Below are 22940 nucleotides of genomic sequence, written 5' to 3' on the forward strand. Positions count from 1 at the left end.
TCGCGTCTCATTATTCTATAACAATGATTATATATAATATTGACCTATGGACTATAATAAAAATAGTTTAATTTGAAAAAATGCGCATTTTTCAGTAAATATTTGAATGAAATTCATCATATCGCGATGTTATTTAACAATTTTACGGTCTACATATTTAATTTTATATTCGTGGGGATAGTAGCTTTACATGAGTTCATCTATCATACCGCCTAGACTTATTAAACGTCTAGAGATCGGTACAATTACAAATGAAGATCTTTATGAGATATACAAACACATATCCTGTGAGAGGAAGATCTATATAGAGACCCATAATTCAGATTTAGCGCCTTTATTGTTACATTTAAGTAAATTAATCAAAGATTTGAAGTATATAAATAAATGGAGGAAGAGATTACGCCTAATTAAACGGATATTTAAATATTTCCACATCAATGACTGTGAAACTTTCCCATTTCCTCCCTGCAATGATGAGGATTTCTGTATTTCGATCCCTTTCAAATTTGGCCAGTCAGAAAGAGCCAAAGAAGAATTTTTTAAGGTATTTGATAATAAAAATTTAGTATATTTCCTTGAATAATCATGGTGGTGATTTTATGTGTTATTTTTCCCATACAATATCAAATTTATCCGAACATGATATTGAAAGGGCTTTTCTTATATTAACTAAAAATATAAGAAGAAATTATAAAAATTCACTCTGGAATTTGTATTATTTTATAAAAAAAGCGGGCCGCAATTTATCAAAGTAATGAGTTACTTATATTCAGATATTTTAATGAATTAATATACCTATTAAGAGATATTTTAAGGCAAGACACCAATTATACTTGGGAAGGTAATTAAATAATAATTAAGAATCCAAATCATATCCTAATTTTGAAAGCAAAAATGGATTATTATCTTTGACATGTATACAAAAATTAATATCTATTGTTGATGAAAGTAACTTTACTAAAATCGCAACTGACTTAATACTCAACCTATCAGGGACAATATGGGATAAATCGGCAGATCAGATAGTAATTATTTAAATAATATAGATAATTAATCTTTTGTCAAGACGTTTGGATAAATGTGATGCACTTGAAATATGTAATTTCCACAAAAACGTCTATCTTGCCTTATCTACGTCTTCATTTCTTTCAACACATTCTGTTGATCTTATTGGTATATTTAGAACTCATTTAGGCTCAATAATCAACAGCTGTCTTGTAAAGGGTAGGGATTGCTTAGGCTGTAAGCAATTAGTTGAACTTTTGTTAAACAATATGTTCAATAAGGCTGAAAGCGGAACAAAGAACGTGAAAGTTGTTAAAAAGTCTATGAACGCGGAACGGTTTGGAAATATTAATATTTCATCAATTTTTGCGATATCAACTATTCCAAACGAATATATAAAAAAGGATGTCTATGAAAAGATCGAATCATATATCGAACATATATCATCTAAACCTGCACATTATACCAATGAAGTTTTATTAATGGGAAATAATACAATATTAAGAGATGATTTTTTATTTGATGTAACATTGTTGGAAAAGTTTAATCCAATAAAATTATTGTGTTCGTCTATTTCAGAATTTCCATTTCCATCAAATTTATGTGAAAAAATTCTAGAGATGCGTTTGGCTATGAATATATTAAAGTCGATTGATAAACCGGAATATTTGCCATTTTGTAAAAAATGGAGAATTCCATATAGTCCATCACAGATTTTTACAATTATGGACAATATTTTAGATGGAAATGATGATGCTGATACCAACAGTAATATAAGTATTCCAAATGGATCAAATGCCAATATTAATTTTTATGACACTTTTTTATTTAATGGAGAATTAACGTCTAAGGGCCAAAGAGTTCTATTTGAGGCTGAAATAGCTTCGTTCATATCTTCAATTAGGGATCTATTACCCCAAATTGCAAGATCATTGACGTTAGAACTTCTATGGGAAAAGGGTAAATATTTGAATTCGGCTAAGGTGAAATCATTATCTTCCATCCATTTTATAGATAAAATTATAAATAAGGTTATGGAGCTTTTTCCAGATCCAAATTTTGATACTCTATGCAGCATATTAACAATATTCAGCAATCCTGTGATATCAAATAATAAAAATAATCTACCAACATACAATATCAATGATTGCCAAAAAAATCTCTCATTATCATTAGATATTAATGAATCATCTGATCTTATTACTAAATATTGTGAATCTGATCATAAATTGAATAATATCCTTATAAGATTCATATTATCCGTAGTACCTATGATTCACGGAAATAACATTTTATCCTCTATCATTGGCCATTGCTTCACAATTATTTCTCATTTATCTACTCTTACTGATGACGATATCGCATTATTTTTGTCAGATCATACGGATATATTTGTTGCAAGTGGCATATATTTAGACAAATCTGTTATTGTTGGGGAGAAGAGGGAAATTATGCTAAGAGAACAGCAGAAAGTTAGAGAATCGATTGGAAATTTATTGCTGAAAGCTGAAAAATATTTTTTCGCATTGGAGAATGCCATCTCAACCAACATTACTGGAGACACAGTTGACGTTTTGCTCAAATTGCTAAGGGAATCACTAGTAATACCTTTGACAAGAAAATGCTCAACTTCTCTTTTGACAATACTTACCAAGACAGTTATATTAGTTGAGGATAAAGCTACTCCTCTACCCTCTACAGCATGGAATTGCATTGTGAACGCTTATTTGGAAATACATTCAACATCTGGAAATGGTGTTATACCCAAGAGCATTGATAAGTTACTAATCTCAATTTCGAATAAACGGATTTCACGCCCCTTAGCATCGTTGCTATTGCCAATTCCATTGGAGAGATTGAAGTTGATCAAATCTGATCCTACCCAACAGATTGAAAATAGTTCAAGTGAGATCACCTGCGCCTTGTCAGTACTATCATCGCAGTTAAGGCAACGTTTAGATTTACCTGTATCTAAGATATTAGGTACTTTATGTCAAATCATATCTGAAATGGGTGACTTACCACCCAATTCTACAATGATAGAGTGTATAATTGAATTAGCCTTTTACCCAATGGATCAGGAGTGTATTGAAATTTTATCTAATTACATTTTGTCACCTTCATCTCAATTGAGGTATGCATTATCTCAAATGATTTCTAAAAGACGTGATTTTTTGCCACAACTGTATAAATATCTTAAAATCCTAGTACACGACACTGGCCCTGCATCAACACCCTCCAGAAACGTCACAATATTCTATCGTCAATCTAAAAAGGTATCCCCACTAGATCCATCAGATATATTGGATATAAACTACGATCACTCGCTGAAAGAAGTTATGCCTGGAATGATTGGAAAAACTTTAGCAATGACATATTTTGAAGGAGATTCCACGTTTTCAGAATTGGTATTGATAATAACGGCAAAATATATTTCTTCACAGCCCATAAAACGTATAGCTATCCTGTATACTATTACATATCTGTTAGAAAATGGCAAGTATGGGTCACCGAATGAAAAGTATAACCCCCTAGATATTGAGATTATTTTAAAGTTTCTCGTAACAGTTGTATTACAGCAGGCTAAAAATACTGCAATAGATGAGTTAAATATGGCTTTAATTTCCAACTCTTGTATTACTAATAATGCCTTATGCGCATTGGAAACTTTGGTTATGTCTGAGAAGATTGACATACAATCCCTAAACGATATGATTGAAAGATTGTCAATAATAACTCGTGATTCCACTGGCATTGCACCCATGATAATTACAAGGTCATGCAACTTATTAAAGGCTATGGTTTTGGCCAGGACTAAGTCTACCAATAAGGCCACTTCACTAATACAGTTGGTTAACGCATTTTTGGATGAAAGACACGAAATAGAGGATGTTTGGACATTGTTTTTTAGTAAAACATTTGCCTGTATATCTAAATTCGAGAACAAACAAACATTAATGAGTCTTTTTAACCTTTGTTTTGAGAGGATGAATAAACTGGCTAGAGGAGAAAAGCTTGAAGCCATCATTCACAAAAGTACTATAATGGCCGCTTCTTTCAGTTTATCAATGGATCCCGAAGATCTGCCATTGTCTCAAATTATAGACTATATTTACACTAACAATAGGGAGGAGAGGTTGCGTTCACTGCTGTTTATTATTAATTTGTGCAAGGTTAATCATTTCATTGGAGGGGAAGATATTATGTTGACGTTGTTTGATTGTGACATGAGGAGTCGTATTGTGGAGGGATTGTTTCCATTGATGCCTGATTCATACATACCTGTTAAAAATTCGGCATTGGAGCTTAGTGGCATAATGGCAAATTATGACACGAAGCGCCTATTTGAAACAATATCTAGCGCCGTTTTCAACCCAGAATCTACAAGCAAAACACGCTTGGGCGCGATAAGATTTGCTGATATCTTTGGCAAGTCAATTAAAAATCTGAATGATCCCAACTTCAACATAGACTTCTTAGTGGAAGCGTGCCTCGATTCCAATTGCGAAGTTAGATCTGCAGCCATTACCTGCTTGAAAAATCTGGTCGACAATTTGGAATTACGCTCCTTTCCCATGGTTGAATTTAAGAATGCAATAATTTTCCCCACTGATAACAATTTGCAGAAATTTTTGGAGGAAATACAATTGATCCACAATGTGCAATTTTCACTAATTGAACCCATACTAAAAAGGTCGCTAAGGTCGCGCACCCGCAAGGTTAGGATTTTAACATTACATTATCTCAAGTCAAGTAAATTATCATCGATATATTCTCTTCCCTTTCACCCGCTTTTGGATTTAGATGAGGAGGAGGTTGATTTGATCTGCCAAGTTATGGGCCAAATAAGAGAGCAGATTAGATCATCACATTATGATATAATAAAATTGTACATGGAATCTACTATAGCTAAGAGTTCTACTTTCGAGAGATTTTGCTACTCAAAAATACTATCTCACATTTCGGACTATAACGATCTTAGGGAGTGGTCTCACAATATATTAACGACAAACTCACCATATTACAAAATTCACGGAATCCTAATGCTATTTACAAACTTAAATCCACGTGTATTCTCAAACGATCTGCACAATTTACTTGAAATAACAGCTGGACTGTTTAATCATGAAAATGATGCCGTTAGAGATGCGGCGTTTGGTCTGTTTGAGAAGTTAATATTTGCACTTCCAGACCTAACTAAGTTGTTTATCAACACTATAACTACTCTCTTTGACAGTTTAACCCTAAAAACGGCGTCATCACGGGACCTAGCCCTGATGTTAATACCAATCATATTAAAGATAGATAATGAAAATCCAGCCAATAGGACGGAAGACTACAGCAACGATAAGGATATACTCTATGTAAATGCTTACCTAATGAAATTTGATGTCTCTCCGACTGTGAGGGAAACCGCTGAACATATTTGGCGCCGTATTGCCCCTAACACTAAACGTGTACTTAAGAATATTTTACCCAGGCTCTTGAATACTCTAGCTCGATTGAACTCTTGTAATGTGGTGAATTTGTGCATCGAATCTATTGTCGCGATGGATGGAGATGTGAACTTTGGAGGTGATACTCTAATTGGTAAAATGCTTGACCATTTACTTGAAAATAAGTACATATACCTGCTAAAGACCACCATTAGCATGTCAAACAAGAGTTCACTTGAGGGACATATGAACCAGATTTGCCAAGTTCTAAAGGATAGCTGTTCCAGCAAGGATTCTGCTGTGTCAATGGAGGCACTGGGATTGCTATCCAAATGGGTACAAACCGTTATGGACGATTCCTTAATTGATTTATTTGATGCGGCATTGCAGGATTCAAGTTCTCCCAGTTTTAAAACGATCAAAAATTTGTCATTAGATCACATGAAACTTTTAAATGCATGGAAGCTCGTAAAAACCAAAGCTATTGCATCACATGGTGGATTTTGGGAAGTTGCGGATTTAGTGTTGTCTAAATGCCCACAAAACCTACCAGAATTGTATAATACTTTCTTTGAGATTATTGGTTTGTATAATACTAACACCAGCGGTTTGATCCATATCCCGATTGCTAGGATATTTTGGAATTTTGGTATTAGGGGACCCGAATTTATATTTGAGAAGCACAATGAATTACCCCCTATCATATACAAATCACTGGTTAATTCACTGATTGAAAGTGCACCATCTAAGACGCTTGTTATTGAACTGGCCCCGGCAATCATTTCAACTGCAATTTCCGATACCAACATCATGCAGTCATTGTTCAAATCAACCGATTTACCGCAGCATCAAGGGATCTTGATCATCTTGATCGCACAATCACTAGTACAGGAAATAGCTGAAAATAACAGCTTAACTAGTACATCGCAATTTCTGGTACCGACGATCATATCATATCTCACGCACTTAACAACGTCAAATCCCACGTCTCTTGGATTGGCCTTCAATTCACAAGTAGCATACAGCATCTCATCTATATTTAAGAATATGGAGTGCAAATATATACAACCCTCAGCCCTCAGGTTGTGTGGATTGATCATTCGTGCTGCTGGTGATTGGTCCCACTTGTTGTATAAGGCATCTCTATTATCTTCACTATACCATCTAATAAATCTGATTAAAAATGAGCCTAATGTTTCCATGACATTGAGACCAATAATACCGCAACTTCTAGGTCTATCGATCAAGTCTTTGGGCTCTTACACGTGCAATGAGAGGCCAGAGTTACCGTTCAACCCATCCTATCCCACCTTTACCGTGGCTAGCGATCCTTGCGGCACATTTCCAGTTCCTTCATTTTTACCCCTCTCTGGTCAACAATATACTCCAACTCCCTCACCCATTACATTTGTTAGATATTCTTCATTGGCCCTATTTCAGTTAGCAATCCCTTGTAACTTGGACAGATTTGATTTGGCGTTCAACGAGCTACTCAAGATAGTATCACCAGGTTGCTCATCTCATTCACTCATAGCCTTGGAGTACTTGATAACACTAAGGCATTCTGAAGAGCATATTTCCAAGTTTAAGCGCCTCTACGACAAAAACATGGATGATAGGTTAAATCCTTTTTACAATCGGGTTATCGCAGCGCACATAAAAGCATCAAATAACTCAGATGCAGTGGGAAGGTTGATTAAGGATGTCTTCGAAAATTGTCCATCCTTAGAATCGGGGATGACCCTTTCTCAATTAGATCCATCGCTGCTAGTGGTACATAAGGATAAATTCTTCGCTATTTATAAATTGTATGCCACGTATCAAGGTGGACAGTCAAATACAGTTTATCATTGCAAAACAATCGCAATTAATATGTTTGAGCGGGCCATTGATCCTTGTTTTGGGAAAATTGCGGTAAAATTGCTACAAATTGAGGCTGATTATGGAGAACAAACACTGTCATTCCTACAGGTATCCACGCTTTGATTTAGACAATTGAAAAATTGATATTAACTGCAAGGAAATCGGTTCTGGAAGACGATCAGGCGCTTGTAACTTTGTTGAAATTATTGTACAAGTGTATTTTTGGGGGTATGGCGATAAAGCTGCAATCTGAGAAGATTCTGTTCGCATTGATGAATTCTAAACCCTTAACTTATTACTTGCCAAATTACAATACTAACAAGCATTTTGCCCCAATAAAAGACGTTATTTCCAAACTGGACAACTATATAGCCCACAGTAAGCCAGCTGATTATAGAGATTGCGGCCTTAACAAGCACTAATTAGACTAACAAGTTGTCAACTGGAGAATTACAAATTAATTATTTATGCATCTTAGTCTACTTGCAGCCAAGAACTGAACTTACAGTTTATGGCTTGAATTCTATATCTGGATACAAAAATTAGGCGAATTGGTTACTGTACAGCCCATGAAGGTAATTCATGGCAACCACCAGTGACAATCCAACGCATAAATTTACTAATAGAAAATTGTGTGATAATACCATGCCATGGCGGATCAAAGTGGCAAATTTTGAGAGTTGGATGGCGAGTGTTTAAAGTAATTGGCGATATAGTTAAGGAGGGGGAGCTTTAGCAGTCCCGAAGCTGGGGTGACGTCCAAGTAAGTTATTAAATTCGGGATGAACGTCACAAATAATTTGTAGAGGCCGAAAATTTGGATGAAGTAGCCAACGAATGAAAATCCTATTAGAATGACAAAAAATCCCCCGTAAAAGGCGATCGTTCCCACACGCTTATGGCGGGCCCAGAAAAACTTGATGAACTTGCGCCATCCCAATAACGTATAAAGACCCACTATCATCAGGAAGCTTGAAAGACATAGAAAAAAGCGGTCGAACAGCAACAGCAGGCCCACACAATTGAACAGAATGGCCAAACCCACCAGTAGCATGCCCAACTCCTTGCTGGCCATTGACTGCCCCACCCACAGTCATCATCTCGCACATTTACACATTTAACTTAAAACTTCAAACCATCAACTAATATTATCAATATAGCAGATTAATTACATAATTGCGACACATTAAACACACCATATTGTATTCAACTTTGCATATGAATTAACGATTGATTACTACAATTTCCAATATTTGTGATTTAAAAAATTAAGCGAAAATTATCAAGTGTCTATGGTTAATGTTGGCTTTTCGTCCATTGTAATAACCAGTCCCTTCTTTTTTGTACCCTTGTTACCATGTTCCTCCGTGCCTTGCATTTTCTTGATGCCCTGAGGCAGTGCCTCTATGGCATCGTGGAGGGAATAGATCCGCATCCACAGGTAACGCAGTACCATTTCATTCTCTTCATGCTTCCCATTGTAAAAGTTGTTTGTTACGTAAGTGTCAGAGTGGGTTACCCCCGCATATTTGACGTCTAAATGAACGATTCTTTTTAAACACAATAGTGTTTGATTAGCAAACACTATTGTGAAAATTGCAAAATTTTCACTCACTCGAGTTGTGAATTTGTGGTTTTTCAGTTTCCTTCTCTAGCAGTTCATTTGATTGTAGAACCGTCATTGGATCATCCTCCCTAGAGCCAGGAAGGAAGGGAGAGTTAACTGTGGTATTATCCACCGGATCCACATTTTGGCTGGGGGTAATCGATGGATTGTCAGGTTTACCAACTGGACTGGTATCAGGATAATCTATTTTATTATTACTTTCATTTGGTTCACCGTTGCCGGTGCTGTTTGACTCTGCGTTCAAGTTGCTCTCAGTGTGTTGTGTGTCATCTACACTATTATCACTTGCATTTTTGTCCAAATCTGATATATTTCGCCGAATAGCTTCAGATTCTATGTTACCAGAATAAGGATCAATTGGGCGGATTTGTACCGATGCATGAATGAGAAAGTGGACAAGTAGAAGGTATCTACACATACTACCCCATGCATGCTATATTTACTTATCACTGTCAATGTTGTGTCATCATTCATCATCCATCCGAATCATACGTCCTCAACTTGCCATATCTTCTGCCTGAAGGATATATTAATAGATTCTTCACGACAGGACTCGATATTGCTGTTTGGCAGACTTGCAGAGACCAAAGTGACTTTTTGCCCCGAACAACTTTCCCCTCAGGAACCATATGCATGTTCAATAACTAGTAGGCACAATGAACATTCAATATTGATTAATGATCTATTCTTACATAGATCATTAATCACAAAATAATAAGTAATTCTCACGTAGACACTATTGACAAACAAAAACAGCCAAAGTGGACACAACTATTTCTTCACAATTGCGAATTATTAAATTTTGATTTATTTGTAACAAGATTGTCATCATTACACTTCTATTGGCCAATATATTTGGATGGTACTATAGTGGAGTCTGGAGTCTATGATGCCCTTATAAATGCCTTATTTGCCAAAACACCAACTGAATCACTGCTAGAACAGTTGACTGGTCAATACAAACAACAAATGTACACAAGAGTGATGGTAAGATCCGCCATTAACAAGTTGCTAACCAATTCACCCATTCCAAAGATACAGGGTCACAAGTTATTTGATCACATTTGTAGTTTCGGAGACAATAGTGCAATTTGTAAACGAGACTTTGCACAATTTATTCGTACGGTTGAACCGAAGTTTGGACCAGTATCATTCAACGTTTTCGAGTCTCTCCTAAAAATAGACACTTGATACTTGTATATTAATTATTCAATCAGATTACACAAGCTTACCGCCATTGATTAACGCTTTAAAAATAATTGAGATAATTTAAATGTTTAAAAAATGGAAAAGAACTTTATCGATTGGATGAACAGCACTCTCAATATCACTGAGAATGTTGGATTCAGCAGAACAACTTCCAATTTTGATAGCATGGATGAAATTGAAAAGATAGAATCTGATGCATCCGATTCTACAACATTGAAAGCAACTATAGTGAAATGGATAAACCTTTTCTACGCCGATGAAGATGAAAATCACAGCAAAAGACCCTTCAGCTACTTTTTACTAAAATCCGAAGGAATCGAAATCGCAATTGATACAATTAGCCACTGCCACAGATTGCAAATTGAATTACAACAGGATAATTTGCTGTGTAGCCTGTTCGAAAAGTACCTACATGGCACGACGCTCATACACCAAAAGATAGCTGATATAATACTTGACAATTCACTCAGTGAAAACACGGATGAGTTTGAAAGGTATTTGGGGGCCGTTAGAAGACTGATAAACTGTCTAAAGCTGGACTACCATGAGATGGAATTGATGAAGGAAAGAGAAATTATAGCTGATGAGATAGCATATTTAAACGGCAATTTAAACGATACACATGTCGTGCAATTGCACACTAGGGTAAGCTGAGCATAAAGTAGTTGAAAGATAATTTCGAAAGTACATTTAAAATATCGCAGGAAAACCACGAAATAGCCATATCAAAATTGGACGAGTTGGATACGATTCTAAAAGAATTAACCGAACAGGCCAAGACTTCTATGATGGGAGTTGAGGCTAAGAAAAAGGCACTGAATGAATACTATAAGAATAAGTGTCAGATAGAAATTGAAGAAAACAATACTTACAATGATACTGTGAAAAGCATGTTAACTCAACTGAATGCCATGGCAGATGCACGGGAGAAACATCAAGCTAGATTGGAAACCTTACTAGTTGAAGTTAGGGAGTTGGAGAAGAAGATATTCGAGTTAGATGAGCTCAAGACTCAGATAAAAAAATTCATTTCAGAGACCGATGAATTGATGCTGAATAAGAATGAGGCGATAATTAAGTTGGAAGAGGAATTACAGGAGGAGTTGGCTGGCGAGTCTATCCAATACGTTATAAACCAGACGTTGGAAGAGAACGCATATTCACTAACCCAAATACTTTTGGACGCAAAGAGTTATTTTGACACACAACAAGCGCCTACCAGAAATGAGTCATCAAAAACGCCTTGCCTGGCTGAAAAAGTCCTGGGTGACATCATGAATTGCAAATTTGAGAATTCCAACACGATTATCTTGATGGAGGACAAGGACGAGTTTAAGCAGGCATTGCTTATAGAAATGAAACAGTACAAAAAGTACCTAAGGCAGTGCTCATAATTTTATAATTGTAATTTTAGGCATTAACCTACTGATTCAGCTATGGATTCAGCTATGCGGCTGGCTGCTGTAGTACAATAAATAGATATAGGAAAAATCCAATGGGTGCGAAATTCCTACCCTGGGGCTTTCACTGATAACCATGACGAGTAACGATGTATTGGCGTACTTGGAACCTGTGACGAACCAAAACATTTCAATGGTCAAAATGATGTTGTTGGCATTCGACGGTCGCATATTGGACGATCAAATTAAAGGGTAATTTCTCACAAAATTCAGAAACAAAGTGTTGATTGTGTTGAAAGGATTCGGCTGCCGTCCTTTGCCCACTATTCCTGGGTTTATAATCACGGTATGTAACCCGGATTCACCCCCCCAATTCACCCCGCCCCGCACCACTATTGAGAGTAGAAATATCAAATCCCTTTTCGATAAAACTGGAAATGAAAACGCTTACAAGTATGATGATTTATTCAGACACTATTTAAATCCTAGGTATCACTAATGATAATACAGCATCACTATACCAACGGTTGCCACCTTCCTAATCCTATACACATGCTATAAGCTACTGGAATTCACACTATAGACACTCATAATTTCACTAGTAATCAATACAATATTTAAGTAATTCAAAAATTAATTTTGTGCCAAAACTGTAGATGTTAGATACGGGACAATACTATGTGATTAGATGTATTTGGAAAATATCAGGCTTTAGTTATATATAGTCTCGCAAATTTGTATGTATACTAATTTAATTTTATTATAATTTACCATGTGAAAATGTATAGATTTGCCTTGCTAACTCATTGGCTACCTAAAGAACTGCAAGTAGCTGATTAAACACTTTACGCAGTACACGCATGTAATACATTATAAATCACTCAATAGATTGCTTAAATAAAAATGTACATATATTGATATACAATTATTAGTATGTTATGTTTGTTATATAGGAAGTGATTGTTGTGTCATCGATTGGCGATGAATGGAGAGTTACTGTACACCACACATCTCGACGTTATATGCTGAGAAGTAAATGTTGTAAATGAAGAAGATGGATAATTCTGACACTAAACTTAACAAAAATGCAACACACACACACGATCCATGCACTAATACACAATTTATTGGTTTGCCATTGGAATACAACGACATCTCACCAAAATCATTCTGTTCAAATGACTTTGAGGTAGACTTCGACAACAACATATTCAGAACATCAGCTAGTAGGGATGAATCAGTTTTTATCAGGAATTCATCCATAACTTCAAATAGTGAATCAGCTACACACCCCGGCCACACTGATAACATACTTGGCCATTCATATTTTTCCGAAAAAAAATTGAATTATGGCCAAATACTGCAACAAAATGATCAAAAGTGCGCTTCAATTTCGCTGGAAGATGCTATGGGCTCGATGATAGATATTGGTAAGGGAACTATTTTTTGCTCAAATACTTCTTTAGATTCCACAATCAATTACTCTTCTACACTAGGAGACTCTACAAATATTCTAGGCGAATCCTTCCTAGAACTACATACTGTAACAGCTAACTATAGCAATCCATCTAATGACAATACCAATTGGATTAATCACAACATCAATACATTGTACGACTACCAACAGCGGGAAAATGAGGGCGATTGCGGCACTCCGCAGGGTAAAAACGAGAATATGCGCCAATCTCTGCTTTTTTTGTCATCCTGGGAAGTTGAAGATGAGAATATCAAGTTCAAACGCGAAACGCCAAGATCATCATCCAACCTGTTGCCATATTCAGGAAATTCAGTAAAGGAATCACGTATCACAGAACCTACACCAGAAAGATCAGAATTCACCTTAGCACAATCAAATTTATGGCCTATTGCAACTAGCAACGAATATAAAACGACAGTTACAGGCGAAGGAAGGGACTGTGATATGTGTAAATCACCAGATGCGAAAGCTATGGACCCAAACAATCCTGCTACAAATTACAAACTACAGATATTCCACAAGGCACTGAAGCCACTTGGAGCTAAATCCGAGAGTGACAATTTAGATATTGGATTGTATTTCATACTGAAGCAGGGCGGCATAGATTCTAACAGTGCCAAATATATACTCCTGGATCCGCAAATAAAAATGACCATTCATTATCAAAAAGTTACATCAGATACAGACTCAAGCAATGAAGATTTATCACAAGCTAATCAAAATTTCAAAAAGTGGTACGATCTACAACTTTCTCACTTGTACCAAAAATACCACTCAAATTCTTCAACAAACCATACACCCTCTGTGTCTGGCTTGGCCAAATTTGTTAGTGCTGTTGATTGGTCTAGAAAAGACTGCGTAAAAGCTGCGCTAGATGCCCAAAAATTTTGGAACCCCTTTTCCATATTCGGTTCTGCCCCGCCTTCAGTACACCTGCCAGATATCTTCGACTATAACTTTTACAAAAACTTCGCGCCACTGGAAGTGCTTAAGACGAATGCTGTATTTAAGGGACTGTGTAACATGGAGCAGATCAACATTGACAATGGGCTGAATGACTGCGATTGGCCACTTGTGCGGGAGTATTTGGAAAAGCGGTGGAACAATCAGGTATCGTTGGATTGTGACTGGCAATGCGACGAATTGGAAATCAGTGAAGTTTTTTGGTACCTTAACATTATGTCAAAACACCAAGATCAATCTCATTCGGTATACACGTTGGAACCGTGCTATTGTGTTACTCCCGATCCACAATTCTCTCGAGGCTTGATGTGGAACGATCCCAGATGCAATCCGATCTATCCACGACCATCGCTTTATCACCCAGATCAATTGGAGTTGATGAACCCCAAATCCATACAAGAACTGGATTTTGGCCATGTCAATTCACAATCGCAACAACAACGTGAAAATTCGGCGGATTCTATACCATTAGATGACCTGCCAGACACACCTGAGATGATTGAATTGCAAAACCCCGAGAGCTGCCAAATTGATGTTAGTTTGGGTGAAGTATACCCCCTTGCTTTGTCACAAATAACCTTGTGCCCGTATAGACGCCATCCTTATATTGACCAGTCCTACCACTTCCCATGCCCACAATATCACTCACCTTTTGGCACTTTCACCTACCCCTCACAAGCAGTGTCAGTCGCTCCAAATACGTCTACCCCTTTAGCTTGCGCCACAGTATCGGCAGGTGGAGGAAAAAGGAGGAAAGGATTACATCAATACGACTATCAGCCGGCGCGGGTTAAGCACAAACTCAATTTTTTGCGTAAAAGCTAGACATGATACGCGGCCTAGCCCGTGAATAATACCATATGACGTAACATGTACATTATACACTTTAATTTTTAGTACTGCGCACATTATCATAACATTGTAATTATGAAATAGAATCTACTATATGGACGCCCCCCTCCCCCCACGATGAATGGTGTATATTTGACATGCATTGATTAACCCAAGTAAACCTTTGTGTGGAAGATAAATGGCACAAATTGCTTGATGGGATGGGTTATAGGTCGCCACTGCTTCTATGCTCGTTCTGGCGACTTTTCATCACTCCTCTCCCTCACACACCTTGTGGCACTCGTATTGACCGGGTATGGCATTCTTTCAAAATCACCTGTGACAAATGGGCCATTCAATAAGCTATGGGTGATTTGTGTTTCATCAGCATTTTTCACATTCTCCCTCATTTGCACCCGAAAACTATCTGAGCCAGTTGGAAAGCCGACAATTACTACCTACATTTTGGCACCATTTATCAGCCTTAGCATTGGAGCACTTGTTGCTCAGTCTTACTTTCACAATGCATTGCGAGGCCTAGTTCTACATTTAATCTTGATCAGTTTTTCCTTAACGGGGTTTCCCGCACTGATCATCTTCATAACAGTGACGGTTGGCATATCACTAGGGATAGTTGGCCTAATACATATAAGCGATTCATGTTGCTTTAAGATCATATGGCTGGACTTGGTGCTATTTCTATGGCAATCTGTTGGAGGGTTGCTGATGTATAAGAGATTCGAGTGCCTGGCTATGATGATTGTTAGTATCAAAAAGAGGCCGTTGCTATGCGTAAACAACTATAAACCGGTGGAATATGTTGAGAGTGAATTGATGCGCCTTATAGACCGGGATGAAGTAATTGACTTGTTTGCAAAGTCTTTAGATTCGCAAAGAACGCTTTCTCGTGCGCTACAAAACTCAAATACTATGCTAAGTTCTAATAGTATTCGCAGTTCCCATACACTCAGGTCCATATCTTCTAGGGTTGATTCTAGGCTAGTTGAGACAATTATTACCAACAGGTCTAACAAGATTCTCGAGTCTATTCCCAGTGATTTCATGCCACCAATACTACAAAGATCCAACATAGTGTCATCTTTCATTTCTGAGCCTGTGATTATAAATGACAATGACCCATATCTTAATGAATTTAAAAATTTCGAGTTTGAAGTTATAAATCCCACACGCAGGAGATCACTTAACAAGCTACCGATTTGTGTCAAAAGAACGATTGGATTTATGTTGTACTGTTTGAAGCGATGCTACGAGATGAGGAGCGTGTTTTTGAGAGCTACATGGGCAAATGAAGATTTATTACCGCCAAGAAATGTTTTAGGTAGGCACAGTTCGCCTTCATCATGATTTATATGTAATTTTGTGAATTATATATAACTGCTATATAGCCAAACAATTTGTAATATAATTTCAGAATTCAATCACTAGTAATGGCTTAAAATATATATTACACTTGCAAAACTACGAATATTCATTGTTATATTAGTACAATAAATGTTTACTTACTTAGGCATGTTTTCATGCACAATTTTCGAAGACTGGTATGTGGAATGGATGCACGAGTTTAACGTCAAATTTTACGCCGATTCCGTTTGGATACTGCTCTTATTTTGCTACCATGGTACAATATCGAGTGCAATTGCATTGGCAAAGCACTATAACTCAATCTCATCTAAAGCCGTCACAAGCAGATACATCTTTTTAACAATACGATTTATCACGCAGCCATTGGCTGTCACTCTGGTTCTATTACCATTATTGCTGAATAAGTGCAGGGGATCGACTATGAAGGCGCGCTGCTACTACTTGTTATCACTACTACTATGTCTAATACAGTATGCACTTATTATATTTGAATAGATTAATTAGTTTTTTAATTAACCATTCGTTATTTTCCAATATAATTCAGGCTGTTCTTTGCCATATTTGACATATCGTGGATACTAACTTGGGAAAACCCGGGAGAAATATCTTACAATTCGTACTCTGTAGAAATGCTACTAATGCATACATCTGTAATACTCTTATGCCGTTACCCAGCGTACTTTTTCTTATTCTTAGTCTACTCTTTCTCTTTCATAACCCTGCACTTCATCCTTTCTTCTGACCCTAGGATAAGGATTATTTCGGCAGAATTCGCTCCGCAAGTGGTCACTGCCATTGGATCATTCTTCTTTTACATCCGTCCGGTGGATATTTCCCGAAGGATGATATTTTGCCGATACGTGCTACCATATTTAATGCACTTGAGAATAATTTGCCAGGAAAAACAGGATGGACAGGAAGATGTGAGGTTGGATAAGTTGGGGACTAGTATATCTTGTAGCTAGTATATTTAATACTCATGTTTTGTAACATATGATTTTAATTTTTTCTAGAAAAATCTGTCAAGCATAGTATTCATATAATAAGATCTCCTTGTTTACATGGTTGAACATTAATATTCCTTGACGTTATAGTGCTCTGGCCTCTGGTTTATACATGTGGCACATTCACTATACAATACCTCTGTTGACAATATCTCTAAATATCAGCAGTTGTTTCATATGTGTACCGAAGGCTTGCCACACTATCAATTTGTGTAGACTGTATGTGGACAGGAAGGAGGTTTATCGCTTACGACGCCAATCGGAGATTCTAAAATGTATGTCGGCCGTTCTGAACAATATATCGCAAACGGAAGAGCAAATAGGAAATATTGGAATTACCAAAGTTCACCTCTCTCCTGACTGCACCCATGCCCGAATCAGCGTACACATAGACGGGGATCATAATAGCGTACAAAGAGTAGGTTTCCCACCATTTTTATTCCTTTTTTCTTGTATAGTATGGTTAACTTAGAGTTTGGCTTGGCTTGGTAGACACTCAAAAACCTTGCGCTTCCAAATGGGCACCAAACTCAACCATCGCAAACGGGTACCGGTAATCCAATTTGTACACGACAAGACAACTGGATTCAACTTATTCGACATTCGTAATGCATACATCATTTAGGTGACATGATCAAGGAAGCAACTCAAAATGAACTAAATAATGCTAATCCAAAATCTGATAGTGTACAAGAAAACCCTATCGACTTTGATGAAGCGACCAATATCGCAACTGATACCAATGGAGATAATTCAAATTACCCACATGATGAAAATGAAAATGGTGAAACAGGTAAGATGGATATTGATTATCCGGATTTAGAAGATGAAGATGATAAAATGGATAATATGGTCAATGATGAGCAACTGGAGGAATTCCTTTCAGACTTTGACGAGAAACATGTTAAAGCCGTGCTCGACTCACTAAAAGATATATAATATACCACACATACAGTATAAATCATTTGATTTATTCATATTTACAAATTAATATCACTTGTTAGAAAACTTCATCAACACCAAAATATCCCAGCTCCTCGTCACTATAAAATGGAGTGTCATAGAATACCCTGTTACTATCTGAAAATACACTGTTATCCCCAGCCTTTTTCAGTTTAACTTTCTTCAACCTCTTAAATTTTTTGCCCTCATTTCCACCAAGTTTATTACTAGACTCATCATCTTTTGCGGTTTTATCACTAATGGCAAATTCATTCAAATCTCTTTTTTGGAACCTCTCATCCACTAACTTTACATCATTATCATCGTCACTAGTGGAGTCCTTTAACTCCATCAATTTGCCAAATTGCATACAATTCCATAGGGAAATAGTGTTGATAAAATCATGCTCGTAAACAACTTTCCTAGAAGGTGTAACGTATTCCTCGTAGTGGGTTTTACTCTCCGATAGAATGTAAGTTGATTCTTCTAATGTCTTAACTAGTTTACCGCCAAGCTTTTGAATCTAAATAATTAAGTTTGCTTACTATCGTCGCTGCATCCGATATACTTATCTTCTTCAAATTGCTTACTAAGTAAAATTTTGATCCCTTAAAGGGAAGTTTGACATTGTTTCTTTCCTTCAATTTTGGCCATTCGGGATGTTCACAATCTTCCTCTGCTGGCCAATTCCCATTCTGTATGGCATAGTATACATAATTTGGAGTAAGTATGTAGGATTTGTTTGCTAATGCGTATAGAATCTTAAGTGTTGGTTTTGTTTGAAGTTTTGAGACAATGAGGTGAGTTATATTGCATTTGTTTGTTGGCCATGGAATGAAATCAAAGTATTTCGATCCCTTTTTGTAAGAAACAGACGCAAATTGAATATCATGTATTATATTACCCTCCCTAGGTCCTGTATACGACAAACAAGGTATATCGACGTTGTTATGCAAAGATCTATTTGATTTGGATTTCTTAATGTTGGATAATTTTTTGTGTTTAAAGGCGTATTTAACTAATCCTGTTTCTTTTTGTTTTCTTGCGTTTTTAGCACTTGGCACCGTTTTTTTGTCACTCTTGGCACTTAATTTTTTAAAATCAAGTTGTGTAGCTGATATTTGTTGCATATTATTATTATTGCATACAACTCTGGTACTGGTTCGCCTCGGTTTTGATTCTATTTTATCAATTTTGAGCATCGAATCCTTCATATTAGGCTTAGAATTATTTGTTTTTTGTTCCACTATACTATTACTAGAATGCGCAACATCTGAACTTATTTGTACTGCGTTTTTATTATTATCAAATGAAACAGGGCAATCCGTTTTAAAGTTATTGGAAATTGTTCCTTTTACAATTGCAACATTGTCTATACGTTGTACATGCCTCTTATCCACTATACTATTACAGCTTTGGGATATTCTCGTCGAATCCTTATCATTAGATGTTTTCGATATTATAGTAACATTTTTAGCTAATTTAGATAGAACATTAGTCGATTTTTTGGAGTCATATGAATCATGTTGGGAAAATAAACTTTCAACTAGATTAGATTCTTCAAATATACTCTTGCCTTTATTTCCAGGATTAAGAATATCTATATGAGCTGTGCTGTTATCATGTGCAAAATGCTCGTAATCATTGTTGAGCGAATCCACTGTAGAAATTGATTCAACCCTCGATATATTTTCCCCCAATTCATTACTACCAACTTTTTTAGTGCCTTCTATATTAATTGAGGCATTAGCGTGATCGGGTTGATAGATTTTGTTGCATAACAGTGTGTGTATGTTGAGGAATGTTGCCAGGGATGCGTCATTTAATTCAAATTTATCACAAATATCCTTTTTCGTATAACCCAGTAGCTCAGATCCTGAAATTTCATTGAGCTTAATGACCCTGGAAATGTTGAAATCATATTTAAACAATTTGGCCACGTGATAGTATTCCCAGTTCTCAAAGTCTACATTAAAAAGTGCTAAATGCGTGTATAATTGAATACACACTAACCTTCTAGGGGAATTTTCAATTCCGATTGCATATACAAAGATTCCAACATAATTCTTGATTTTGGCCCACACTACACAAATGTGTGGGCAGGGCGTGTGGTGTAAAATAATAGTTTATATTATATATACTAGTCATATAATAATCAAACAAACCATATAAACTAATCCGATGATTTGAAGGAATATAAATTACAAAGAATTTGTTAGCAATTAGAAACTAAACGCTGCCACGGGGGTGTTTGCAAAGTCATTCTCCCCAAGTAACCTTTTCTGAAATCAGTTAAAATGCGCATTGCTGCGTTGTTAATATGACCAAACTTAATCCCCATCTCATTCAAATAGCTCTCCGCACCAAGTCCGCAATCATCACCAATGAACTCATCAGGATCCAGCTTGTATCTGTGCCGCAATATATCCAGACAGGCATAGTCACTATTTAACTGGGCAACCCTAAAAATTTGGCAAAGTAGTTTCTCCGCTGCACTATCAACATCATATATGCCGTGCATAATCTGATTTGCAGCTGCTAATAGCCATACATTCCCATCCAAAATGTCAAATTCAGCATCCAACCCATGCTTTTTTCTCCTCGCTTTGTTGGACCCACTGTTCTCATTAGCCGTCCCAAGGTATAAACGAGCAAACATGTCATTTTTTGTTTCCCTTTTTACAGCCTTATATAGATTTGGGGGAAGGACTCCGGGGGTGTCGATAATGTCAAATGTTTTGTACACAGCTTCGGTTCGTTCCTCGGGGCGAAGTTTTAACCACTATATTAGTAACTGATAGTGTTATTGACATGATATATTCCATAGATGTAAACATCAGTATTAACAGTATTAACCATTGGTAATATATAAATATAGTATTAAAATGAGTGGAACAAATATATAGCGAATCGTGACATTTATCGACAAATTGAATACTAATTGACATTGCAATCACCGTCTAGTTATATATATACAATTGTACACACAACACAAATTTATTTAACAATAGATAAACTCAATACCAACAATCGTAAAATACATAACAAATGTACAATTAGAAATTCATTGTATATTGTTCAGATATAAATGCGTGTATAACTACATATCGAGCATATTACATGAATCCATATACATTGAAATATAATGAGCCAATATATTTAGCACTTACAGAAATAGATCTAGTGGTTCCAGGAAAATCGTAACAAGTTGCTTTCCTCCTCCCCAATAATCGGTTTGCCAGTGCAGATTTACCAACATTAGGCATGCCGACCAGAATAATCCTAATTGGTCTTGCATCCAAGCCGTACCTACTCCTCTTCTCCATAGCCCTGACTGCCAGTTTTCTCAAACACTTTTGAAGCGTAATAATGCTTTTATCTGATTTTCTGGCATTCAAAAATATCACTGGAGATACGAATCTTTGCTGTTTCTCATCTTTGATATTACGGTTAAACTTCTTGGCGTATTCGTGTTGCTTAATTCTGTAATATCTAGCCCAATCTTCATTACCTAATTTTGAAGCCTATATAACAAAATATACTCACTAAATCAGCATGAGTGAATACCAATGCAGATGGTCTATGGGTGAAGATATTATTGTAGACGTTAAGCATGAAATCATCATCTGCTACATATGGCAATCTTGCATCTCTTACATCGACAATTATATCCACCCTTTTCATATACTCGGAAATCTCCTCCATTGTCCTACCCACATATCTTGGAAACCTACATTAGCACATTTAAACAATTAATTCAAACAAATGCAGTCCCATACTTACCAATGGATTTTTACACAGCCTAGTGCTGCCTTACTAATATCGTCATCATCATCATCAACACTTTGAATTCCAATTGTCTTTTTGGCATTAAAAAATTCTATTTTGGCCAATGATTTAGTAACTGCTGGTTCGTAGTATTGCCTATCGGCCATATCCTTAGCCAATGCCAGGATAGGCCAAGGAGCCATTATAGGTTTTGGAGAAAGTACCAATTGTTTTGGCTTGGTAGATTTAAAAAACCCAGCTTTGCTTAGTGACAATTTCCCACCAATTTTCTGTTCAATTTGAATAGGTGTTAGAGTGTCGTTTAATACATATGGGTAGTTGGCGGCAAGAGGTATTTTGACACAGGATATATCCTTTCCTTCGATACACTCACCAATAATAGTTTCCAACTCGTGAGTTTTATCATATACATCCATTTGGCTGGGGATGTCTGCGTCTGTGGACTGGATCGATTCAGTAGAATTATGGGTAGAATGAATGTGATAATTAAAATTGTTAGCTTGATTGCGATAAGCCCAAGAAATATGGACTGTAATTAATAGTAAAAGAAGAATACTAGTCTTCTGGTGTATGAGGATGAGATTCTGGCGGCGTTTCATTAGGATTTCTGGAAGGCTATATTAGCACTAGTGAATAATTGGCATATAAAATAACAACCATCAGTTTAATAATCAACTATAGTAGGGAAAACTTACATTTGGAGGATTTTTGTTCAACATAAATTTGTTATAAAAGATGTTACCAGAAAATGCTCCGGAAAATCCACACATACAGATAAAAATCCATTGCTTGAAGTCCAAAGTAAAACGCATGGGTGTTACGCCACTGGAAAATACAACTCCAGCATTTTCAGGCTAATTCATTCATTCCTTACTGCTTTCACGTGGATATTATGAGAAAAGTACCTCTTCAGTATCATCTCACAGTACCATCCCCACGACACAGGCATGTCTGTACTAAAATGTAATACATATACATGTATATACATGCTCCGTATACTACCTGCAACAA

The 22940-nt window shown here is 36.5% G+C and overlaps 12 protein-coding genes across 12 annotated transcripts; 7 read left to right on the plus strand and 5 right to left on the minus strand.

Annotated features, from left to right (window-relative positions):
• On the plus strand, positions 191-7726 carry BMR1_01G00481 (hypothetical protein; the record flags this gene model as incomplete). Its single annotated transcript, XM_021483135.1, has 8 exons — positions 191-544; positions 567-751; positions 774-841; positions 862-1025; positions 1047-1173; positions 1195-7412; positions 7433-7682; positions 7704-7726. The coding sequence occupies 8 exons, from the start codon at positions 191-193 to the stop codon at positions 7724-7726; spliced, it is 7389 nt and encodes a 2462-aa protein (XP_021337283.1).
• On the minus strand, positions 7963-8358 carry BMR1_01G00495 (CGI-141 protein homolog, putative; the record flags this gene model as incomplete). The annotated part of the gene is made up of 1 exon (XM_012791725.2): positions 7963-8358. One exon carries the CDS (start codon positions 8356-8358, stop codon positions 7963-7965), a length of 396 nt encoding a protein of 131 aa, XP_012647179.2.
• Positions 8587-9349, minus strand: BMR1_01G00500 (hypothetical protein; the record flags this gene model as incomplete). The annotated part of the gene is made up of 2 exons (XM_021483147.1): positions 8587-8840; positions 8920-9349. 2 exons carry the CDS (start codon positions 9347-9349, stop codon positions 8587-8589), a joined length of 684 nt encoding a protein of 227 aa, XP_021337284.1.
• Positions 9350-9361: 12 nt separating this feature from the next.
• On the plus strand, positions 9362-10122 carry BMR1_01G00501 (hypothetical protein; the record flags this gene model as incomplete). Its single annotated transcript, XM_021483153.1, has 2 exons — positions 9362-9578; positions 9665-10122. The coding sequence occupies 2 exons, from the start codon at positions 9362-9364 to the stop codon at positions 10120-10122; spliced, it is 675 nt and encodes a 224-aa protein (XP_021337285.1).
• A 93-nt stretch (positions 10123-10215) lies between these two features.
• BMR1_01G00505 (hypothetical protein) lies at positions 10216-11534 on the plus strand (the record flags this gene model as incomplete). Its single annotated transcript, XM_012791727.1, has 2 exons — positions 10216-10785; positions 10806-11534. 2 exons carry the CDS (start codon positions 10216-10218, stop codon positions 11532-11534), a joined length of 1299 nt encoding a protein of 432 aa, XP_012647181.1.
• Positions 11535-11676: 142 nt separating this feature from the next.
• BMR1_01G00506 (hypothetical protein) lies at positions 11677-12123 on the plus strand (the record flags this gene model as incomplete). The annotated part of the gene is made up of 3 exons (XM_021483160.1): positions 11677-11792; positions 11814-12029; positions 12051-12123. The coding sequence occupies 3 exons, from the start codon at positions 11677-11679 to the stop codon at positions 12121-12123; spliced, it is 405 nt and encodes a 134-aa protein (XP_021337286.1).
• BMR1_01G00510 (conserved Plasmodium protein, unknown function) lies at positions 12586-14805 on the plus strand (the record flags this gene model as incomplete). The annotated part of the gene is made up of 1 exon (XM_012791728.1): positions 12586-14805. One exon carries the CDS (start codon positions 12586-12588, stop codon positions 14803-14805), a length of 2220 nt encoding a protein of 739 aa, XP_012647182.1.
• Positions 14806-15027: 222 nt separating this feature from the next.
• On the plus strand, positions 15028-17159 carry BMR1_01G00511 (conserved Plasmodium protein, unknown function; the record flags this gene model as incomplete). The annotated part of the gene is made up of 3 exons (XM_021481486.1): positions 15028-16150; positions 16340-16664; positions 16739-17159. 3 exons carry the CDS (start codon positions 15028-15030, stop codon positions 17157-17159), a joined length of 1869 nt encoding a protein of 622 aa, XP_021337287.1.
• Positions 17160-17475: 316 nt separating this feature from the next.
• Positions 17476-18137, plus strand: BMR1_01G00512 (conserved Plasmodium protein, unknown function; the record flags this gene model as incomplete). The annotated part of the gene is made up of 3 exons (XM_021481492.1): positions 17476-17616; positions 17671-17803; positions 17824-18137. The coding sequence occupies 3 exons, from the start codon at positions 17476-17478 to the stop codon at positions 18135-18137; spliced, it is 588 nt and encodes a 195-aa protein (XP_021337288.1).
• BMR1_01G00513 (hypothetical protein) lies at positions 18199-20202 on the minus strand (the record flags this gene model as incomplete). The annotated part of the gene is made up of 3 exons (XM_021481496.1): positions 18199-18663; positions 18686-20106; positions 20154-20202. The coding sequence occupies 3 exons, from the start codon at positions 20200-20202 to the stop codon at positions 18199-18201; spliced, it is 1935 nt and encodes a 644-aa protein (XP_021337289.1).
• On the minus strand, positions 20356-22345 carry BMR1_01G00535 (Ribosome biogenesis GTPase A; the record flags this gene model as incomplete). Its single annotated transcript, XM_012791733.2, has 4 exons — positions 20356-20922; positions 21311-21664; positions 21687-21870; positions 21924-22345. 4 exons carry the CDS (start codon positions 22343-22345, stop codon positions 20356-20358), a joined length of 1527 nt encoding a protein of 508 aa, XP_012647187.2.
• Positions 22346-22484: 139 nt separating this feature from the next.
• On the minus strand, positions 22485-22848 carry BMR1_01G00536 (3-prime overlapp with BBM_01g00535; the record flags this gene model as incomplete). The annotated part of the gene is made up of 3 exons (XM_021481510.1): positions 22485-22544; positions 22625-22783; positions 22804-22848. 3 exons carry the CDS (start codon positions 22846-22848, stop codon positions 22485-22487), a joined length of 264 nt encoding a protein of 87 aa, XP_021337290.1.

The sequence above is a fragment of the Babesia microti genome, chromosome I (genome assembly GCF_000691945.2).
Source record: "Babesia microti strain RI chromosome I, complete genome".
NCBI lineage: Eukaryota > Apicomplexa > Aconoidasida > Piroplasmida > Babesiidae > Babesia > Babesia microti.